The sequence below is a fragment of the Cydia pomonella genome, chromosome 5 (genome assembly GCF_033807575.1).
Source record: "Cydia pomonella isolate Wapato2018A chromosome 5, ilCydPomo1, whole genome shotgun sequence".
NCBI lineage: Eukaryota > Metazoa > Arthropoda > Insecta > Lepidoptera > Tortricidae > Cydia > Cydia pomonella.
Window position 1 is genome coordinate 17,865,625 of NC_084707.1, and position 20,774 is coordinate 17,886,398.

A 20,774-nucleotide genomic window follows, 5' to 3' on the forward strand; every position below is an offset into this window, starting at 1 on the left:
AATAGCTTATATTATGGAGATTATTTCCTTTTTACAAACATTTACGTGAAACCTATAGGAAAATAATAATCACAAAAAACATTTTTTTTTATACATTTGGTTGGTAGGTTTGTCTTATGTTTTAAAGCAGTAAAATCTTTCAAGTCGAAACACAGTATAAATATACATTTTGTTGTCTAATCTAAAAGTATGATGTTCATTGTTTAAGACTGATTAGTGATTACTGAATTAAATAACATGCTATTTGTTATTTTTGTTTTATTTTTTAAATCAGGTATTAATTTATTCACTATGTATCACTATACAGGCAAAATGTGTCGCGAAGTACGCGATGATTGTAAATAATAGACAGCAACACTTAAGCCCGGAAACGTAAAATAAAGAACATGAAATTTAGTCTATGGTAAGTGACGCTCTTTTCTCCTTTTCAAATGTATCATGGTTGTTGCATATCTAATTTGTTCAAGTAAAAGTTAATATCAGTGATAGTGACTCAAGATTTCCTGTTTCTTGCTCGTGAAGGAAAGCTAAGTATTTAGCATAAGATAAAATAAAACGAATTATCAATGTTTGGATTTATTCTATAATGGTTTGGTTTTACAATTTGTCACTATGTGCTTACTCTGTTCAATGCTGTTTAGCTGGCATGCAAGTGTGGCATGCACATGACACTAAGGTGTTAAACCACGCATACAAGTCATGTATGCAATGGAATAATAGGTATAAAATACCTTGAGGCAATACTAACATGCAAGCAGCGATTGCATGACGTAGGAGCTTGGCCAATATGGCATCGCTTTGGGTGGCATGAGATATCTGTACGAATTATGCTCGGATGATCTGGTTGCCGACCTATAACAAGCTCATGCGTACCGGGCCTCTAATAAATAAGAACAAGGCTTTGGGCCACCTAATTAGATTGATGTCCTTTGGTACCAGGGGATAGGGCGGTCTAAAATTACAAGTACAAGTCACGATAGGTGATTGTACTCGCCAGACGGACTTGGCACAAATAAAAGTGCAATCATGTGAAAGCACATCCATAAGTGTTTGGAAAGTAAGTAAATAAGTAATAAATATAGAGTAAGACTATACTGACTACCATTCAAGTAAACAATCCTTATATGTATATTAATTAGGTAAATATTTAGTGATTCAAGTGGAATCAATCTTAACAATATTTAAACAGGTCTGGAGTAGAACGTGGTCTATGTTGGCCGCTGGCGTTGGGGAACGCTGGAGATCTTGAGTCACACCGAGTCCAACTTAATTAAGGTAAGGATGACAATATTCCTCTCATACTACAGAAGCCTCAATTACAATAATGCCATAGTATGTCTATCAACCAATCAATTAACTAAATCATAAAGCGAAGCAGATATCTAATCCTACTGGGTTATAGTTATTGTTGAACCAAGGCAAGAGTGATTAAAGGAATCTTGGATTACAATGTTAATCATTATAAATCTTTATGTATTAAATTCATCCCCTTTGGTACATAAAATTGGTGACAGTTGCTGGAATAAATTAACAAATATATATCATAGCTCATATTTGCTACACAAAGGATATAATAAGAGGCTTCCGTATGGTGAATGTGGTCATCCTATCTTGAAAAACAGGACATTTAATAAGATAAATTTACCAAATAAATCTGAAATATGGTTCGTGGTAGCGACATCTGTGGAGGAACAAGCAAACCTGACATCTGTATCGGAAATCGATAGGTGAATAAAACATTGTTTCAGGATAATTTACGAAAGGGAAAGCAGACGTGCAGCAAGTCTAATAAATATATGTGGTTATACTTTATTTATTTCGTAGAACCCCTTCCTTTAATTATCATACAAAACTTAATTTGTCGAGCTTGTATAACGCAAGGTAAACTTACAAGTAGTTCAACCGCTCCTCGACAGGTGGCACCTCATTTGAAATGAGACAGCTATTCCACCACAGATGGCGTTGTGAACACGATTTGTATACAATTATTTATTGCATCATCATTTTGAAGTAATTTAATAAAAATACTTTAAATGAGATTTGAATGAATAAAAACGTAAAACTCGAAAGAGTAAGTACAAAACGGAAACGTATTTCGTTCCACAGAAATTACAAGTATGCAGTGACATTGACAGTAGTGACAAGTACAAACAGGTTTCATAAACGCGGCTATCGACAAACAACTTCGAATCCTGTTGTTAATTATCAAATTACTTGAGAAATCCAGTGTTTCATAATTGGAAAGTGCTCACAAATCAAATATTAAAGGAAATCATTCATTATATCATCAGGTAAGAATGGATTGGAATGGATTCTCACCATTTTGTGTTTTTACGCCGTCAAGCAAATCACTTTGTGCGTTGTTTGTAAAGTTTCCATACTTTATCGAAATGTTTCCATAATAACTAAATACATAACGATTTGTTATTATCACTAGTAGATTCTACAATGCATTTAGTAAAGCATGTATAGATGGAAGTTCGTTTTACAATCCATATCAAGTAGAAATTATAGTGAAAGATATATTGCGCCTTTTCCAAGTTTTAAGTACATATCTTAAGCTACTTTGACAATAGTTGAGAAATACAAGTTGTTACCCGAAACAATAAAAATTATCTGGTTAATTACATTGAATTAATATATTAAATGTATCATTTATCATCAAGGTAACTTCATAGATGCTTTAAGAGGAAATTACATACTACATATCAACATCATTGCCCAGTGGTGGAGAGAATGCATTGCTGTAGTATTTGAAGAAAATCTAATAAAAGAAACTAGGTTCAATTAATGACAAGGTATGTAAATGTAAGTTTAGAACCCCTGGTGTATTAAAAGGGGACAAGTTAAAGCCTTTTTTAATGAGATTATTGTATGAGATATAAATTATATACAAATTAAAGACTTAAGCAAATAAGTCATTACATTTAGTAGTAAACAAGGTTTATTACAATTAAACCTGAACGATAACAAGTTAGAAAGAATTTAGCGGTTTGTGTTTGATTGTGACTATCTTTGTTGAATAAATAAGAACCAAAATATGCTCTTGAAGTTTCTTGCTGTTGTAAGCAAATTGCCAAAAGGGGCACGGTAGTGTCACATCCAAGTCAAATGAAAAGTAACATTTAGTGAGAAGTGTTACCCAAGTTCGGGAATTAGTGCTGTTTATAGACTAGGTCGAACTATGTGTGGGACTTGCATGTGAACTTTAATAAAACTTTGCTAAGCAAGAGTAACAGTGTTGAGCTACGACCAAGTATTTCACAAACTTTGTTTACCATTTATCAGAGAATGGTATGAAGCGAGTTGATTGAATAAAATTCACAATCAATACACAGATTAATTATATTATAATTAACAGCCTTTACATAAAAGTCACTTACCAATAAATTGTGTTGATGGGACTCCTTTGTAGTCAATATAGAATTTATTTACAGTCTATTATAGTCAAAGATAATAATTTCAGGATTATTGCACAACAATACTGCTAAAAAATAAAAATGGAAGAAATATATTTGGAGAGACTAAATAAATTTGTATCTGGAATAAAAAACCTGTCCAACAGTTCCAAGGTCCTTTGTACTCTGAAGTCGTGGAGTGATGAGGAGGAAGAACAAGCCAAGATTGTTTCAGCAAAATTACAAGCCGTGATAAACCGATTTAACACGGAGCTTTACCAATATTTTAATACAGCTACTAATCCGAATGCTGATGAAATATCTATTCTGACGACAGAGCAATTAAATGGTGAAGAAGCACTAGCTGAATTGAACGCGCTTATACAATCAAAACGAGACAAGTCTGGTTCTTCATCCACCTCAAGTCATCCTACCAATAGAGGAAAGTTGCCCGAGCTTCATTTGCCAACATTTGATGGGAATGTTCTTCAGTGGACACAGTTTTGGGATCAATTTAACTCGAATATTGATCAAAGGGATCTGAAAGATGTAGACAAGCTCCTTTATCTGAAAACATCTTTGAAAGGAGATGCGAAGACCATTTTAGATGGATTGGAAACAACTAATGATAATTACAAAATAGCTGTTACTATGCTTACCAGCCGATATGGTAGAAAATCACAGATAATTGATGCTCATTATTCAAAACTATATAAACTAAAGAGGGCTGAGAACCAGGACGAATGTAGGAAAACGTTAGACGATATTGATCGGCACCTTAGAATATTAAACTCCTTAGGAGAAAATACTGAACACAATCACCTGAGATTCCTAATTATGGAGAAATTCCCCGAAGATATTATATACGAGTTGAAATTGAAATTAAAGGATGAATCCATAGAGGAATTAAGGAGAGAACTGCAGGTAGTGCTAACAGCCAGAGAAGATGCTAAAAGAACTTGCATGGAAGACAACAGCAAAGACAAAAATTACACAACAGAAACTCTTCTCATACAAGAGTCAAAAAACAAAAGAAAACCCAAGTCAAGGAAACCAGATGCTAACAAAATCAACCATAAGAGGTTCAAACCAACTGTGACTGCCTTTAGTAAGATATATAACAATAAACGAAAGTTCAAAGAAGAAGAAAACCAATCTGCACCCATTAAAAAGAAAAGGAAGATCTCATGTATATTTTGTGGTGGAGATCACTTCAATGACGAATGTACCAATGTCAAAACCATACCACTTAGAAAGGCAAAATTAAATAATCGCTGTTATGTATGTTTAGGTTTAGGCCACGGTGCAAGGACGTGTAAAAACAAAACAAGAGTTTGTCCGCATTGTGGGATGAAAGGACAACACAACCGAGCGCTGTGTCCTACAAAGGAACAATACAGTCATTAAATGTCGTGTACTTTTGGATTGTGGTAGCATGAGAAGTTATATTTTACAAAAGGTAGCTAGAAAACTTAATCTGGAACCAGAAGAAAAACAATGTCTTACGGTATTCACCTTTGCCGGGGAACAACCGTATGAATTAGAAAGTCCATTGGCTAGACTCTATTTACAAACAAAAACAAATAAAATGAAATTAATATACGCAAATATCGTGCCTACTATCACTCGTGACATATCCACTTTTAATAAAGATTTCTCGGAATGGAGACATCGAGACCGGTATCTTCTAGCCGACGATGGATCACTTGAGGATCAAATTGACATCCTGATCGGAAACGACTATTACCAATCACTAATGTTGTCTGAGAAAATAGAGATAAAGGAAAATCTTTATCTAGTAGACTCTGTGTTTGGTTGGATACTATCTGGTCGATCGAGAGAGGAAAGGGGAGACGAACTGTCCGTACTCACGTACTTCCAAGCTTCATATGAGACCAAGCTAAACGAACCTGATCCACCGTTGGATAATACATCTATGAAGACTTTGTGGGACCTAGAATCTATTGGAATTGTCGACTCACCTAACACCAATAGAGATGAAGAAGCAATCAAGCACTTCAACGAAAACACCATGTTGAAGGATGGAAGATACCAAGTCAGCTGGCCATGGAAAGATTATCCTCCACAGTTACCAACTAATTACGGATTAGCGTATGGAAGACTCGTGGGACTCGTTAAGAGACTAGATAAAGAAACTTTATCACTTTATGATAAGACACTAAGTGATCAATTGGAAAAGGAAATTATCGAAGAAGTTCCTAACGAGAAAGGAAAGGAACATCCCATACTTTACTTACCGTTTCATGGAGTAATGGCCACTGGAAAGCCACTTAGACTCGTCTATGATGCTTCAGCTAAAACAAAGAATGCGAAAAGTCTTAACGAATGTTTATATGCCGGTCCCATGATGCTCGAAGACCTTACTGGATTACTAATTCAATTTAGATGTCATAATATAGGATTAACTGCAGATGTAGAAAAGGCTTTCTTACAGATTGGATTGAATAATGATGATAGAGATGTAACTAGATTTCTCTGGGTGAAGGACTCTGAAAAACCTGTCACTGAAGACAACCTCATACAATATAGATTTACTAGAGTTCCTTTCGGAATTATCTCAAGTCCATTTTTATTAAACGCAACCATAAAACATCATCTACAGACCTCTGAAGGAAATTATACCAAACAATTAGCTAACAACATATATGTGAACAACCTACTTACAGGCACGGGGTCAGTGGATGAGCTTTAGAATTGTACAATGAGGCAAAAGATAAGTTCTTAGAAATATCAATGAATCTTCGAGAATGGAGTTCTAATTCAAAGGATTTCATAAATCAAATACAGGATGCGGCACCGGAAACTATAGTAAAAACTTTAGGTTTAAATTGGGAATTGAAGAAAGACTCACTTCATCTAAGAGCCAAAGTAATTAAGACCAACAAAGTTACAAAAAGAGGTATTCTTAAAACTATAGCGGCAATATATGATCCTTGTGGATTCAGTGTACCCGTAGTATTACCAGCCAAACTACTTCTTCAACAATTATGGAAGGAAAAAGTCAAATGGGACAGCTCACTATCAGATGAAAAGAGACAAGAATGGGTAAATATTCTAGAAGATCTTAAAGCAATAGAGTCAATACGTCTACCAAGAAATATGACTATTCCTAATGAAAGAAAGGCACAATTGCATTGTTTCGCAGATTCTTCGACAGTAGCCTACGCGGCCGTAGTATACTTGGTACAAAAGGATAACATCCAGTTTGTAATAGGTAAATCACGCCTTGTGCCTGCCAGGAATCAAGAAAACCTAAAAATACCGAAACTTGAACTTTTAGGCGTTTTAATTGGCAGTAGACTCATTAAATATGTCCTCAAATTCTTGCAAATGGATAGCACAGAAACGATATTATGGACCGATAGTCAGATCGTAAAGGGCTGGTTTTATTCAGACAAACTGTTGGAACCGTTCGTATCTAGAAGAATAGAAGAGATAAGAAGTAATAAAAACCTAATCGTGAAGTATGTTCCATCTGGACTTAATCCAGCAGATGTTGCAACACGACCGAGTACTTCAAAAGAAGAGAGAAATAAGTGGTTGGATGGACCTGCCTTCTTACGACACGATCCAAAGGCCTGGCCCAAGAGCCCAGGTATTGAAGTTTCTCTTCTGTTGGGGGAGGGTCTGTCTAACACAGAAAATCATCAAAAAGATAAAACATTGCCTACCAAATCAAATCCTGTAACAAACTCAGATCCTCAATTACAAGAAATAAGACAGTTACAACAAACAATGTTCCCGGAAGAAGTGCAAGGGAAGAAAACGAGTTTAGCTCGCAACCTAGGTTTATTCTGTGACACAAATGGAATCTTACGATGTGACGGTCGTCTCACAAATTCAGATTTATCCTTCAACGCAAAACATCCCATTCTCTTACCGAAAGAATGTGAATTCACAGAAAAACTCATAAAAGAAACTCATGAAAAGAATCTCCATGTAGGAGTACCTCACACTTTAAGTCTTATACGTCAGAAGTATTGGATACCTCAAGGTAGAACTAGAGTCCAAAAAACATTAAGTAAATGTCCAAGATGTGTAAAACACGGAGGAGGTCCGTATGAATTACCCAAGACTCCTGCATTACCGGTAGAGAGGGTGAAGTATACGACTTCATTCGCTTACACAGGGGTAGACTATTTTGGACCAATGATTGTGAGGACGGAAAACGGTTTAAAGAAAAGATGGATCTGTCTGTTTACGTGTCTTGTAATAAGGGCGATACACCTAGAAGTCGTCAAGGATCTGACGACTAACGAATGCCTCATGGCATTTAGAAGATTCATTGCTACAAGAGGAGCTCCGACTCTTATTATATCTGACAATGCCTCGCAGTTTAAATTATTGGGAGAAGTATTGTCAGAAGAAAGAAATTTTATAACTAACATAAAATGGAAATTTATTCCACAGCTCGCACCGTGGCATGGTGGAGCTTATGAAAGACTAGTAGCAATTGTAAAGCACTGTTTAAAGAGAACACTTCAAAAACACATGCTTGAAGACAATCAACTGTTAACCATAATTAAAGAAGCAGAGGCGGTTATTAATACTAGACCCCTCACATATGTGGGATCAAATGTAGAACACATACTTAAACCTGCAGATTTCCTAACGACAGGAAAGTGTTTAAGTATAGAAATACTCATAGAAAGTTTACCACTTTCAGGTTCACTTATAAAACAACAACTTATTGAAGGTTGGAATCGCGGAAACATGATAATGGATGAATACAAAGAAATGTTTATTAACCAGTACTTACTTAGTCTCAGAGAAAGATATCGAAATTCACCTAAACAAGCAAGGGTGAGATCTCAGAAAAACCCAAAGGTGGGAGATATAGTACAAATAAAGAGTGAAGCTAAAAATAGAGAAGGATGGAAGGTAGGAAAGATTTCAGAATTAATAAAAGGAAAGGATGGATTGTGCAGAGTTGCAAAAGTAAAAGTAGGGGACAGTGTGTTCACAAGATCTATTGCACATTTGTATCCTCTGGAAGTGGATGAGGATGTATCATTCCAAGATCCTACAAGGGAATCCCTAGTAAATGAGGATAAAACAACATACTTTGATACTGAAGATCTCCCTCAGACCTTACCTTTAAGGACTAAAGAGAGTAACACGTACGTCCCTACCTGCACAAACGATTCTAAGGAAGATCATCACATATTAAAAGAGACAAATGAAAACGACTTGACAATGGACCAAGGAGAACTGTTGGAAGGCACAAATTTGATACAAAACAGGGAAATTGCTCCAGAACAAGTTCCTTCTGGGTCAGAAACTGATATAAATAATGAAGAGTCGTCAAATCATCAAATTGTATCGACTGATCAACGTCGAGCAGCCGCGGTCCAGGCTATGGAAAGAATCCATAGATGGACACAAGAATTAATGTCAGCCATTAATTAAGATCCAGAGGGGGAGTGTCGCGAAGTACGCGATGATTGTAAATAATAGACAGCAACACTTAAGCCCGGAAACGTAAAATAAAGAACATGAAATTTAGTCTATGGTAAGTGACGCTCTTTTCTCCTTTTCAAATGTATCATGGTTGTTGCATATCTAATTTGTTCAAGTAAAAGTTAATATCAGTGATAGTGACTCAAGATTTCCTGTTTCTTGCTCGTGAAGGAAAGCTAAGTATTTAGCATAAGATAAAATAAAACGAATTATCAATGTTTGGATTTATTCTATAATGGTTTGGTTTTACAATTTGTCACTATGTGCTTACTCTGTTCAATGCTGTTTAGCTGGCATGCAAGTGTGGCATGCACATGACACTAAGGTGTTAAACCACGCATACAAGTCATGTATGCAATGGAATAATAGGTATAAAATACCTTGAGGCAATACTAACATGCAAGCAGCGATTGCATGACGTAGGAGCTTGGCCAATATGGCATCGCTTTGGGTGGCATGAGATATCTGTACGAATTATGCTCGGATGATCTGGTTGCCGACCTATAACAAGCTCATGCGTACCGGGCCTCTAATAAATAAGAACAAGGCTTTGGGCCACCTAATTAGATTGATGTCCTTTGGTACCAGGGGATAGGGCGGTCTAAAATTACAAGTACAAGTCACGATAGGTGATTGTACTCGCCAGACGGACTTGGCACAAATAAAAGTGCAATCATGTGAAAGCACATCCATAAGTGTTTGGAAAGTAAGTAAATAAGTAATAAATATAGAGTAAGACTATACTGACTACCATTCAAGTAAACAATCCTTATATGTATATTAATTAGGTAAATATTTAGTGATTCAAGTGGAATCAATCTTAACAATATTTAAACAGGTCTGGAGTAGAACGTGGTCTATGTTGGCCGCTGGCGTTGGGGAACGCTGGAGATCTTGAGTCACACCGAGTCCAACTTAATTAAGGTAAGGATGACAATATTCCTCTCATACTACAGAAGCCTCAATTACAATAATGCCATAGTATGTCTATCAACCAATCAATTAACTAAATCATAAAGCGAAGCAGATATCTAATCCTACTGGGTTATAGTTATTGTTGAACCAAGGCAAGAGTGATTAAAGGAATCTTGGATTACAATGTTAATCATTATAAATCTTTATGTATTAAATTCATCCCCTTTGGTACAAAATGTGTATCATAGTTTGTCTGTAAGTACTTACTACTTGTGTCGAATATAGGTATAAGATGAAATTTTAACCACCAGCCATACTCTGCGCAGTGACTTTACAGGTCATACTGAACAACTTTTATTATGGGACCAATGCCGAATCACGCAAGAATATTTGGATCTGGAATGACACCCACTGGCTGTGCCCTACCACACAAAGCGAGATGACATTCACAATGCCCATACCTCTCTTTTGGACGTAGTTTAAGGACGTACCCGGGTCCATGACGCATGCTCGCCACACCGCTGCTTAAAATAAGCTGACGCACCGTAAATTGAACTGCGTAAAAATCGCAAAAAATATTACACGGAGATCTTATGGCAGACACCGTACCGGTGACGTAAAAGACGCAACTGTTTTGCGAACAAAAAAGATTCGCGTGAAGCACGTCACTGCGATTCCGTACCGTCACCGTTTTTTAAACAGCGGTGTGGGGAGCATGCGTCAAAAACGGTACGCATACGACGCGTCACTGCGATTCCGTATCGTGACCGTTTTTTAAGCTGCGGTCTGGTCGCACCTTGTATTGTATTGTATTGTATCGTATTCGGGCGATTTTTCCGCAACTCGACGACTTGCGCCTATTTTGCGTGATATGTTGGGGGTGGGCTAGTCCTGCCAGCCCAGCTCCTCGAGGAATCCTATCAAACCTTTGATGTTGAGTAGGACCTCGGGGAGGTCTCTCGGAGATCCGAGATGTTTAGCCCTGTATGGAGTCACTCCGCTGCATTCCAGCACCACGTGAGAGGCTGTTTCTTCTGTCTCCATGCAACCTCGGCACAGGGGACTGTCTGTGACACCTGTTGTGAAAAGATGTTTGTTAAATAGTCCATGACCTGTTATGACACTGGTTACCATACTCAGTCGGACCTTCCCTAGTTGCAGGAGCGCCCTTGTGAGTTTTCCGTTGATGCCAGGCATGGCTTCTTTTGCCTGTCTGCATCCAGTCTGGTTCAGCCAGTGTTCTGTGTGTAGTTTCCCTGTACGTGCCAGCAGCATTGAGCGTACCTTGCTAAATGGTATCGGAAGAATCGGTTCCGGACCAATCGCCCCCGCATTCGATCCTTGCCTGGCAAGCTCGTCCGCAGCATCGTTACCTCGGGATCCACTGTGTCCCTTGATCCATTGTAGGGTGATCTTGTTATTATGACATACCTCCATTAGTCGTTCGTGGCATTCGTGTATAAGTTTGGATGTAACTATATGGCTATTTAGAGCCATTAAGACTGCTCTACTGTCGGAGAGTATGCGGATGGAGGATCCTACTACCTTCCTTGCAGTGATGGCAGCCGCCGCGTTTATGATGCCCATGCACTCAGTTTGGAATACCGATTTATGGGCTCCTAGCGGAGTGGTGATCGACATGTTCAGGTCTTCTGAGAAGGTTCCAGAGCCCGATCCGCTGTCTGTTTTGGACCCATCAGTGAAGATTCTCAGCTCCCGGGGATTGAGTCCTTCATGATTGTCGTCCTCATATAACTGTATTTTGTACCTTTTATCGAAGATAGCTTGTTTGTGAATCCGGTCCGTGCCTGACCTAAGCACTGGAAATTCGTCATACACCTTTTCCAGGCATTTTGTGTGAAGAGCTCCTGTGATGTTAGACCATATCTTGAGGGTTCGCAACCTTACCGCTGAGAGACTGGCCTCTTGCTGTATGTGTAGGTGCAGCGGTGGAAGGTTTAGCATGACCTCCATGGCTGCAGTCGGGGTAGACCTCGTGCAGCCAGTGGTGGCCGCGCATGCGAGCCTTTGAAGTCTTTGTAGTTTGTCTCGTACGTTGCCTAGGTTTGTTCTTGGCCACCAAACCAGAGCACCGTAACAGAGTAAGGGGCGGATTATCGTCTTATAGAGCCAGAGGGTAATTTTCGGGTTGAGTCCCCACCTCTTACCAATCATCCTTCTGCACTGCCAGAAGACAACTCCCGCCTTGTCTATCCGTTTGTTGATGTGGTTGTTCCAATTGAGTTTATTGTCGAGAGTTAGTCCTAAGTACTTAACTTCATCGGACAGCTGTAGCTCAGTTTGGAAAAGTGTTGGTCTGGTAAAGTTGGTCGCACCTTTATATGGGACAGTCAAAATTTTTTTCGCGATTTCGGAATTGGTCCCACAGTAAAAGTTGTTAAGTATGACCTATAAAGTCGCTGCGCAGAGTATGACTGGTGGTTAAAAGTTCACCCTGTATAAAATTTTTAAGTAAAAAGAAATATGTACCTACCTATGATTAAGACGAAAAAAGAGACTAAACGTCGAAGTAAGGTAACATTATTGTGTCTGGTTTTTATAATTTTAATTATAATTTCAGTAATTAAAACCGATACTCTATAAATTCCATTCAATACGTATCGTAACAGTCACCACAGTTTCGACCGGTAAAAGCCAGTTATCGTTACCCATGCGCAAATAAATGAGTGTAGCTTCATTGTTTATTACTCGATCTGTATGTTTTAAGGCTCATTATATTCCTTGATAATGAAGCAATATGTTTTATATTAAACAAAATTTGCGAAATGCTAATATTTACGGAGATTTTTACAAAATAAAAAATAATAATTTTATAAAAAAACTGTTTTTTGTGATTATTTTTTTTCCTATAGGTTTCACGTAAATATTTGTAGAAAAGGAAATAATCTCCATAATATAAGCTATTATTTGACACCTCGATGATTAAAATCGGTTAAGTGGTTTTCGAGATACACCGCCAAAAATAATAGGTCCGGCCGCCATCTTTGTGACGTCATTACTATCCCCTCCACCATTTTTCCGCTTTACTACCGCATGTACGGTGATCAGGAGAACTGTCCGAACACATTGATACCGGTTGTGGGTAAGGCCGAGCTGAGTCAATTAAATCTGGCCTCGGAGCGGCTTGGCGACCGTACTAAAGAGGTAACACACAGACAAGACACACTTTTGCATTTATAATATTAGTATGAATATGGATTATTAATATTATACTCTTTCGACTTCACCTGAAGTGCATGCTGTCTTGCTCGCTACCGCATAGCGCTGTCTCAGCCACACACCGGAGCGCCGTGCGGATCCGTAGCAGCGTGATATCCGCGTATATCTTAGTCAGACCAAAATAAGTTGGCAGCGATTTTTATAGTCCAGATGTAACGCAAGTGTTATTTTAAACGTCAGACATCTATGAAATTATGAGGTTTATTTAACACTTGCACAGGCTGGGCTATCAAGTGTTGCCAACTTAGCTGTGGTCTGCCTATCTTTACATAGATGATAGAAAGAGAACGCTGAACCTAAGGAAACGACCAGTTGTCGTATATATTGAGAATAGATGATGCGCACTTCCGGACTCGTTATAATAAAGCCAATTGTTATTAGGTCAATTTACTTATTTTTCTTTATAAATGTCATATACTAAGAAAAAGTGACCAAGGCCTCCAGTGCCTCAGACTGGAATCGAACCAGCGTCCTCTGCTATCGCGGCAGGTGCCTGAGCCACTCGGCCACCGGGGTCACGGCATATTTTCTGAAAGTAATTTAATTTATTCTAATACTATGAATTACAAACTGTTTAGAAAATTATCATTTTTTTAAATATGATATAGGAGGCAAACGAGCAGACTATCACCTGATGGTAAGCGAGTATCGCCGCCCATGGACATCCGCAACACCAGAGGGGTTGTAAGTGTGTTGCCGACCTTTAAGATACGCTCTTTTCTTGAAAGTCTTATCGGTCCGGAAATACCACAGGCGATAGTTCATTCCACAGTTTAGCTATGCGAGGCGATTTATTACCTACTCTACTATGCAATTCATGGGCTAGTAATAAGCATATTGTATTAAGTCCCTAGTTTAACTTTGACTGACCGTGACTGATGAATTGATGATGTTCCATTAACCCGATGTATCCCTGTCTGTATCTAGTCTCAACCTACTGAAAATAACTACCCTATACTACAGATGTGAAAATTGCAGAAAGGTTCCATAAAGTTAAGAAAGTTCTTGGTTCGTTCTTACAAGAAATAAGCAATTGGTCGAAAAAAACGACAGCATACTTAACGAACCTAAAAACTAATCTTGGGTAAAAAAAAACTGCCATGTTCTTTGCTTGAATGATCATTATATTGCACAAAATCATCAGGTACTAATCATAAAACCAACTTGTAATATTCTCAATCTGTCAACTTTAGGACCATGCAGTAAAAGTGTGCATCATACATTAACCAAAAGAAAATAAATAATAACTTAAGTCTATAATCGCATATATACACGGTGTAACACGAGGAACCCAAAAGATTTTAACCACGCATTTCTAAAGCCAAAAGAAGGAAAACATGTTATAAGAGTTAGGGTCAATTTCGCCAATTTTTTTTGTTTGTATGATTTTTTCCGTTTCATTTTTAAAGTATTAGTACATAAAAATCAAATGTTTTGCAAAGTGATATTGACACTTTTTTACGTCTAGCATCTATCAATGAGGATATTTTAGACTACGTGCTATAGTAGCAACAACGCCATCAACAACGCGGTTAGGATTAAGTACCTAACAAAAATAAGTTTATTTTTCAATTGGCGTTAACTCTAGATAAGCATAGAAAACTACTACTACTATTGATTGATTAATCTTTCGGGTTTCTCATGAGCACGTTGTATACTACTACGATATCGCAAATAAATCCTAACAATATCTTGGATAATATTCACACTCATATAAAGTAATAAGATTATAAATTTAAATAGATGCCTTATACAAAGGAAAAACCATACTGACGAACCATACTGGTCTATCTTAGAGAGCTCAGGACCGCTTCGTCCACAATCCTATCTCACCACCTATTTAAATCGTCCACAATGCCACGTCGTCAGCATACAATTGGACCCAGCATACAACGAACAGTGGACCATATGACGTGACGAAATAGGATTGTGGACGGAGCGGTCCTGAGTCCCTATACATAAGTCTTTAAAAAGATTGCATACACACAAGAAATTTCGACCCGTACACCGTGACTCGGGTGGCTTAGTGGTTAAGGCGTCCGTCGCGAATGCAGATGACGCTGGTTCTAATCCAGCAAAGTGCACTGGACGCCTCGGTCACTTTTTATTGGCATATGATTTCTATTTTATCTAGTGTTTATATTAAAAATAACACAAATGAAATATTTTCATAAAAATAATTTGACTTGTCTCCTCGTTAAATAAGATAATAATTAAGTTAAGTATACGTATTTGCCACCGGTTGTCATAAGTGTATCTTTATTTTTGCCCGACTGCCGAAGGACTAAGGTTGTATATATCGAGCGTATGTAGGTTGACAATATTTAATATGCATGTATAATTCCAGGTTCATGGAGTAAATTTAAAAAATATTCCAACCCTAACTAGCATCAAAATTAAAGAGAGTTTAAAATAATTCCAGAAATCTACCTAACATATAAAAATCCATATATAAAATATAATTTGGAATGAGATTTGATAAAAAATCGGAATGAAAGCGTTTGCCAAGATACAGGCGGTTCTCTTTTTAATTTGTGTTTACTTGCTATATTACAAGCTACTTAATACTGAAATTATACCGCTGTGGTATGCAGGGTAACGACATACAATTAAAATTAAATGAAAATTATATATGCTTTCGTGTTTTTTTTTTCTATCAAGCGAACTTTAACCTAGGTGTTTGGTTGGAGTCAGTCCTTGCAAATATAATCTAGTTCACCGTGTGATTATTTTTCATGGCATTTACCTTTTGTAAGACCGTATATCATTAGCGTGTTAGCTTAAAAACTATGGAGCTTTGATGTTTTTTGCATGAAGTTATACCTAAAGTGGAGAGCGCTGTATTTTTTGTCATACTACATTGAAACTTATTACCGAGCTACAAGGTGTTCGTACCAGACTAGAGAAAACGGTCCACTTGAGACAGCAAGACTAGAGCCACACAGGGCTCACTCGCACATGTTGCCAATGTTAATAAGTTTTTGGCAAAAATTTCATTTTTGGTACAAGCTTTTATCGCTGACTGTAGTTTTCTTTCCACAGGCAACTAATACTCACACACACACAGAGCCAATTCTAAAAACCCCAAACACAATTAGGTTGCGTTGTTTTATCCGAGGTTGCGTTTATTTTGTTGCGTGAGTTCCTATGTCCACCTCTTGTCTCCATCATCAGATCAGCTCGATGGTACCATAATATTGCATTGTCACCCGACTTACATATGTATGCAAATTTTCAGCTCAATCGGAAACCTGGAAGTGGATCAAATTTAACTTGCAAGATTTGATTACAAACAGACAACCGTCAGGTGAAAGTAAATAAAAGCTTCTAAAAAGATATCATTGTGGTAGTATTGATATCAATACTACTACTGAAATGAATTAGGTACATTCTTATACTATATTAGTGCTATATTCAGATAGCGTTCTGATACCTTTTAAGTCGTTTATAAATAATTATGATATCAGTAACACTTTTTGCTCAATTTACTCGATCTGGCTTATCACTCTACATCTGTTTTTTGTCAATTTAATAGTTTAAGAAATATTATTTAATCGTATTAACCCTTCTCCAGGCGATAGTACGATTTATCGACCACATACGCGACAGTAGAATTTCAACTTTAGCATTCCGATTTAGCGTTCAAATTAGAGTGCACTTTGGGGAAACGTGACTTGTCTTCAAATGAATCATCAAAGCTGGACAAGATCACAATATTTGGAGTTTTTGGTAAAACCTTGTAGATTGGTGGGGCCTGGAAAAGGGTTAAGAGAGTTATACTATGTTATTGTTTTGACTAGACTAAATTAGTAATAGTAAACACCATGGATCTATGAACCTTACGGATATCGATGGCTAAGACAAGACTAAGACTTCATGATATGCCTATTTTACTCGTATTCTCGTATCGCGCACGCACACACTCACAACGAGAGCCGCGCTTCCATTTGGTCGAACCCGAAAAGTAAGTGGGCACATAGTGTGCGTGCTAAATCGGCGCGTTATTAAGTCTCAGTTTCATTAGAGCGAACGTGAATGACAAAACCTGTGAGAGCCATATATCGATCATTAACATACCCCGGTCTGACAAAGGCAATTTTGGTTTGACTTTAAATAGTGCGAGGGCAAATGAAATTTGTTTTATGTAATACTAATATATAATAATCGTGATTACAATAGTATGAACTAAATTAATATTTTATGTATGTAATATTACATTTTTGTTAAGTGATTTTAATATATTGTTTTTTATAGTTTCAATAAGAATAAATGAAAAAGGTTTGCCTTTTTAATTTATATTTAGTTTTAGATGGAGTCACATTCTTAGTATGACTATGAATTGATATCAAATCTTGTTATGAATCAAGATCAGGCGGGTCCACACAGAGCGAGCACACGCGTGAGGCAATTTCCTCGCGCACAAAACGGCCAGTGTAGACGTCCCTCGGCAGAGGCGGCCCGCGCATTTTCTTTTTCCTCGCTCTGTCTGGACCCGCCTAGTAACACCTGCGTCAATATAGCAGCTCTGGTGCATTTTTGCCCCGCCAGACCGCGGTATGATCATTAACATATTATCTAGACATTGAAGGTCACCATCAGCCATCTAATGGGGGACCGAGGTAAACCATAGACACTTCAGTATTTCCATACACAGCTGAAACAGTTGGATACAGTCGCTTGTTGGGAAGGCCTGAAAGAACATATGAATGAATTAATATTTAGTAAGATAAGACCTTCGCCACCTGGACCAGGAAAGCCATTAATAGAAAGGAATGGAAACAGCTGGGAGAGGCCTATGTGTCAGAAGACACGCTGAACACTAATCCGGACAATCCGATGTGTTAGTTTTAAGTAAATTGGTTTATAAATGTAATGTAATACTGTTTTAGTTTCGGCAATAAAGGCTATTATTATTATTTGTCTGTCTTACCATATCTGGGGACCATGGGGTCCCGGACCTTTGGGAGGCATGCGTGGGGCCGAAGCCAACAGCGCAGAGAACAAATTAATCTAAAAGCAAGGGATACACGTGGCGGATACCATCCCCGAGCGCACAATATGATACATCCGGAGATGGTCCCCGCCAGGTGCAAATAGTATTGCAGTGCAGCTCTTTTGTGCTGCGATGGGACCTAAGGTCATAAGGCTATTGATTTGAAAGTTGGATGGACTGGATAATGGGCTATGGGAGGAGACTAGCGGACACCTGCCGTCACAATCAGTCTCGGAAATGTGTAAGACAGGTGGTGACTCGCCAACTCATTAAGTGGGCCCCACAACGGCCGCACGCACAGTGCGACAATAAGGCAACACTTTGGAGCGGCTGTGAGGTTGTCGAGAGGTGAGCCTGCGGAAGCCAGATCCCGGTAATCCGTTCAGCAGGCGTTATGACATTTTACACTTCCAACCTGGAGCATAGGTCCCGCTCTTGTGACTCCACTCTGGCCGGCAGGTGAAGGCAAGCGCAGAGGCGAGGGCCAAATAAAAGGGCCCTCTGGAATAGGGGTCCGCAGTGTCGCCACTCACCGTCAGCTCGCCACAAGCTGCCCCCGCAGGTTTATTATTAATATTATTATAAGATAAGACAAGTCAATAGCCGGGCGAGGAAAAAACGCGCGCCGCCTCGGACGAGGCACGTCTACACTGGCCGTTTTGTGCGTGAGGAAATTGCCTCGCGCATGTGCTCACTCTGTATGGACCCACCTAATGAAGAAGAATTCTAAAATCCCAAAACAATGATAGTACATCTAATAACTCCATAACTTATTTACCTTTAAATGCAACTCCTAGAAATTCATAATTTCTTTCAAATGACAAAGTGTTGTCCTCACAGTCTAATATCACTCGTATGCGCTCACCAACCTGCAAAAATAAAATCTTCATTATTAGAAGTATTTTACCATTTTTGTTGTTTAGTGTTTTAAAGTGTGAAGCTTCAGGGTTATTACTATAACTTGCAATAGTTATTAAAATGGTCTTTTTATGAATAAATTTTTTGGACTTACTTGATATTTTGGACAATTATTAAGCAGCGGATAGTGTCCTTGAGTGTCACCATTGTGCAGTAAGTGATTGTCCACAAGATTCCATCCCCAACTCTGTTCATCAGCCCCTAATAATCCCACATAGCCTTGGCATTGTAAAGGTGCTTCTTTGGTTGAGATGCCCACCACAGCTACAGTCCCTAATGGGCCCTCCCATATCACTTCCCAGGCATGTCGCCCATAATTGAAACCCACTTTACCTCTGCAAGCATCTGTGCTTTGTGCTACTGGATTCCTGTAATTTTCAAATGAGATTCAATTGGAGTGAAGTGAGTCATATTATTTAGATAACATGAAATATTAGAAACATAAATTAATTTAAGGGGTTAATATTATTTCTATCACAACAGCAGGGCAACCGGGGCTACTGCCCCGGGCCTCCACAAAAGAGGGGCCCCCCACAATAGAGAATTCGGTAAATTTACCATTTTATTTGGAAAAAATTTGGGGCCAGGGGGCCTCCACTCCTTTATTGCCCGAGGCCTTCAGACCTCTAAATCCGGCATTGCACAACAGTATAAATGCCTTCTATACTAGAGAAAATAGCATTGAGGTTAAAATAATTCAAATAACAATTAACATATTATAACGTATAACTTTGTTGAGCTGTAGCTAAATACCTGTGCAAAGTGAATCCATTTGGTTTAACATAAATGTTTCTGGAACAGTCATGCGGATTCCAAGCATGAAAGAAAGCTTTAAGTTTTGCCTTATAAGTTGTTAATGTGGAAAGCAAGTCTGATTTCATGACTTCTTCTGCCAATCTTTTGACACAATGTATTCTCCATACGTCATTGTTTTCATCACTGAGGATTCTGTACCAACTCTTACAAACCAAGGAACAATTTCGAAGATCTTTCACAGATAGGTATGAAAATATGTTTTCCAAAACAAGATCCGGAACTAATTCCGCAATAGAATAACCTTCACACAAATGCAAGTCGTTCAATGAGTAGGTTAATCTTTCCATTACTTTAGATGACTTATTTGCTGAAAGCAATTTGTTATCATCTTATCATTTTCATTTTGTTTTATATTAATGTGACAAAACCCCGACTTCAGCAATTTACATCATATCTAATGTCACATTTGGACTTGTCAAACCAAATCAATAGAACACGGACTTATAAGATTAACCGGATAAGGTACATTGGCCAAAACGTGTGTCCACATGAGAAGTCAAGGTGGGCCGTTGCATCTCTTTCTAATTAGGGTGACCATGAGTTATATGTATCTGGGATATTAGGATAACGTGGAATATATAGTTTAGCCAAGATCTTTTCTCATTTGTGCATAGTCACAGAGAGAACCTTACTGTCTTTTTGCTGTGCTAGTATTATGGCCCCTGAAAAGGGATGGATATAGTTTATTCTCTTCTGTAAAACGCTTCACAAAATCTTACTTAATTTAGTCGTCCTAAAAGCTGTTACTGATAGCTGATAGGCGTACCGGACCGCCACCATGATCGATCGTGAGGAAGGTGGTCTGCCGTAACTTCTGTCGATATTTGTTCTCGCTTACACATACTAATAACAGGGGGCCTACCGCAAAAACCGAAATTCGCAAATTGAGAAAGATCCCCTTCTCTTTTACTCTCACTAAGACGTAATAAGAGTGACAGAGAAAAACGTCCGCAATTGATGAACTTCGATTTTCGCGGTTATAGCCCTGGGTTCCATGTAGATGAGATTAATAT

The 20,774-nt window shown here is 38.2% G+C and overlaps 2 protein-coding genes and 1 long non-coding RNA gene across 3 annotated transcripts; 2 read left to right on the forward strand and 1 right to left on the reverse strand.

Annotated features, from left to right (window-relative positions):
- The first annotated feature begins 318 nt into the window (after positions 1-318).
- On the forward strand, positions 319-3,424 carry LOC133517925 (uncharacterized). Its single transcript, XR_009799426.1, has 3 exons — positions 319-403; positions 2,107-2,291; positions 2,667-3,424. It is a non-coding gene; the product is annotated as an uncharacterized LOC133517925 (long non-coding RNA).
- A 3,430-nt stretch (positions 3,425-6,854) lies between these two features.
- Positions 6,855-9,901, forward strand: LOC133517924 (uncharacterized). The gene is made up of 2 exons (XM_061851407.1): positions 6,855-8,931; positions 9,718-9,901. The coding sequence occupies exon 1, from the start codon at positions 7,155-7,157 to the stop codon at positions 8,826-8,828; it is 1,674 nt and encodes a 557-aa protein (XP_061707391.1). The 5' UTR covers positions 6,855-7,154; the 3' UTR covers positions 8,829-8,931; positions 9,718-9,901.
- A 4,236-nt stretch (positions 9,902-14,137) lies between these two features.
- Positions 14,138-20,643, reverse strand: LOC133517928 (F-box/SPRY domain-containing protein 1-like). Its single transcript, XM_061851412.1, has 4 exons — positions 19,699-20,643; positions 19,040-19,313; positions 18,806-18,896; positions 14,138-17,724 (listed from the first exon to the last, which is right to left on the reverse strand). The coding sequence occupies exons 1-4, from the start codon at positions 20,046-20,048 to the stop codon at positions 17,630-17,632; spliced, it is 810 nt and encodes a 269-aa protein (XP_061707396.1). The 5' UTR covers positions 20,049-20,643; the 3' UTR covers positions 14,138-17,629.
- Between the last annotated feature and the right edge of the window lie 131 nt (positions 20,644-20,774).

Excerpts from the sequence above, each read along its gene's own strand:
- LOC133517924 (XM_061851407.1), top strand. The coding sequence starts at position 7,155 with ATGTTCCCGGAAGAAGTGCAAGGGAAGAAAACGAGTTTAGCTCGCAAC.
- LOC133517928 (XM_061851412.1), bottom strand. The coding sequence starts at position 20,048 with ATGGAAAGATTAACCTACTCATTGAACGACTTGCATTTGTGTGAAGGT. Across the intron at positions 19,314-19,698 it reads AATGGATTCACTTTGCACAG|GAATCCAGTAGCACAAAGCA; the intron begins GTATTTAGCTAC and ends TGAAAATTACAG. Across the intron at positions 18,897-19,039 it reads ATAATTGTCCAAAATATCAA|GTTGGTGAGCGCATACGAGT; the intron begins GTAAGTCCAAAA and ends TTATTTTTGCAG.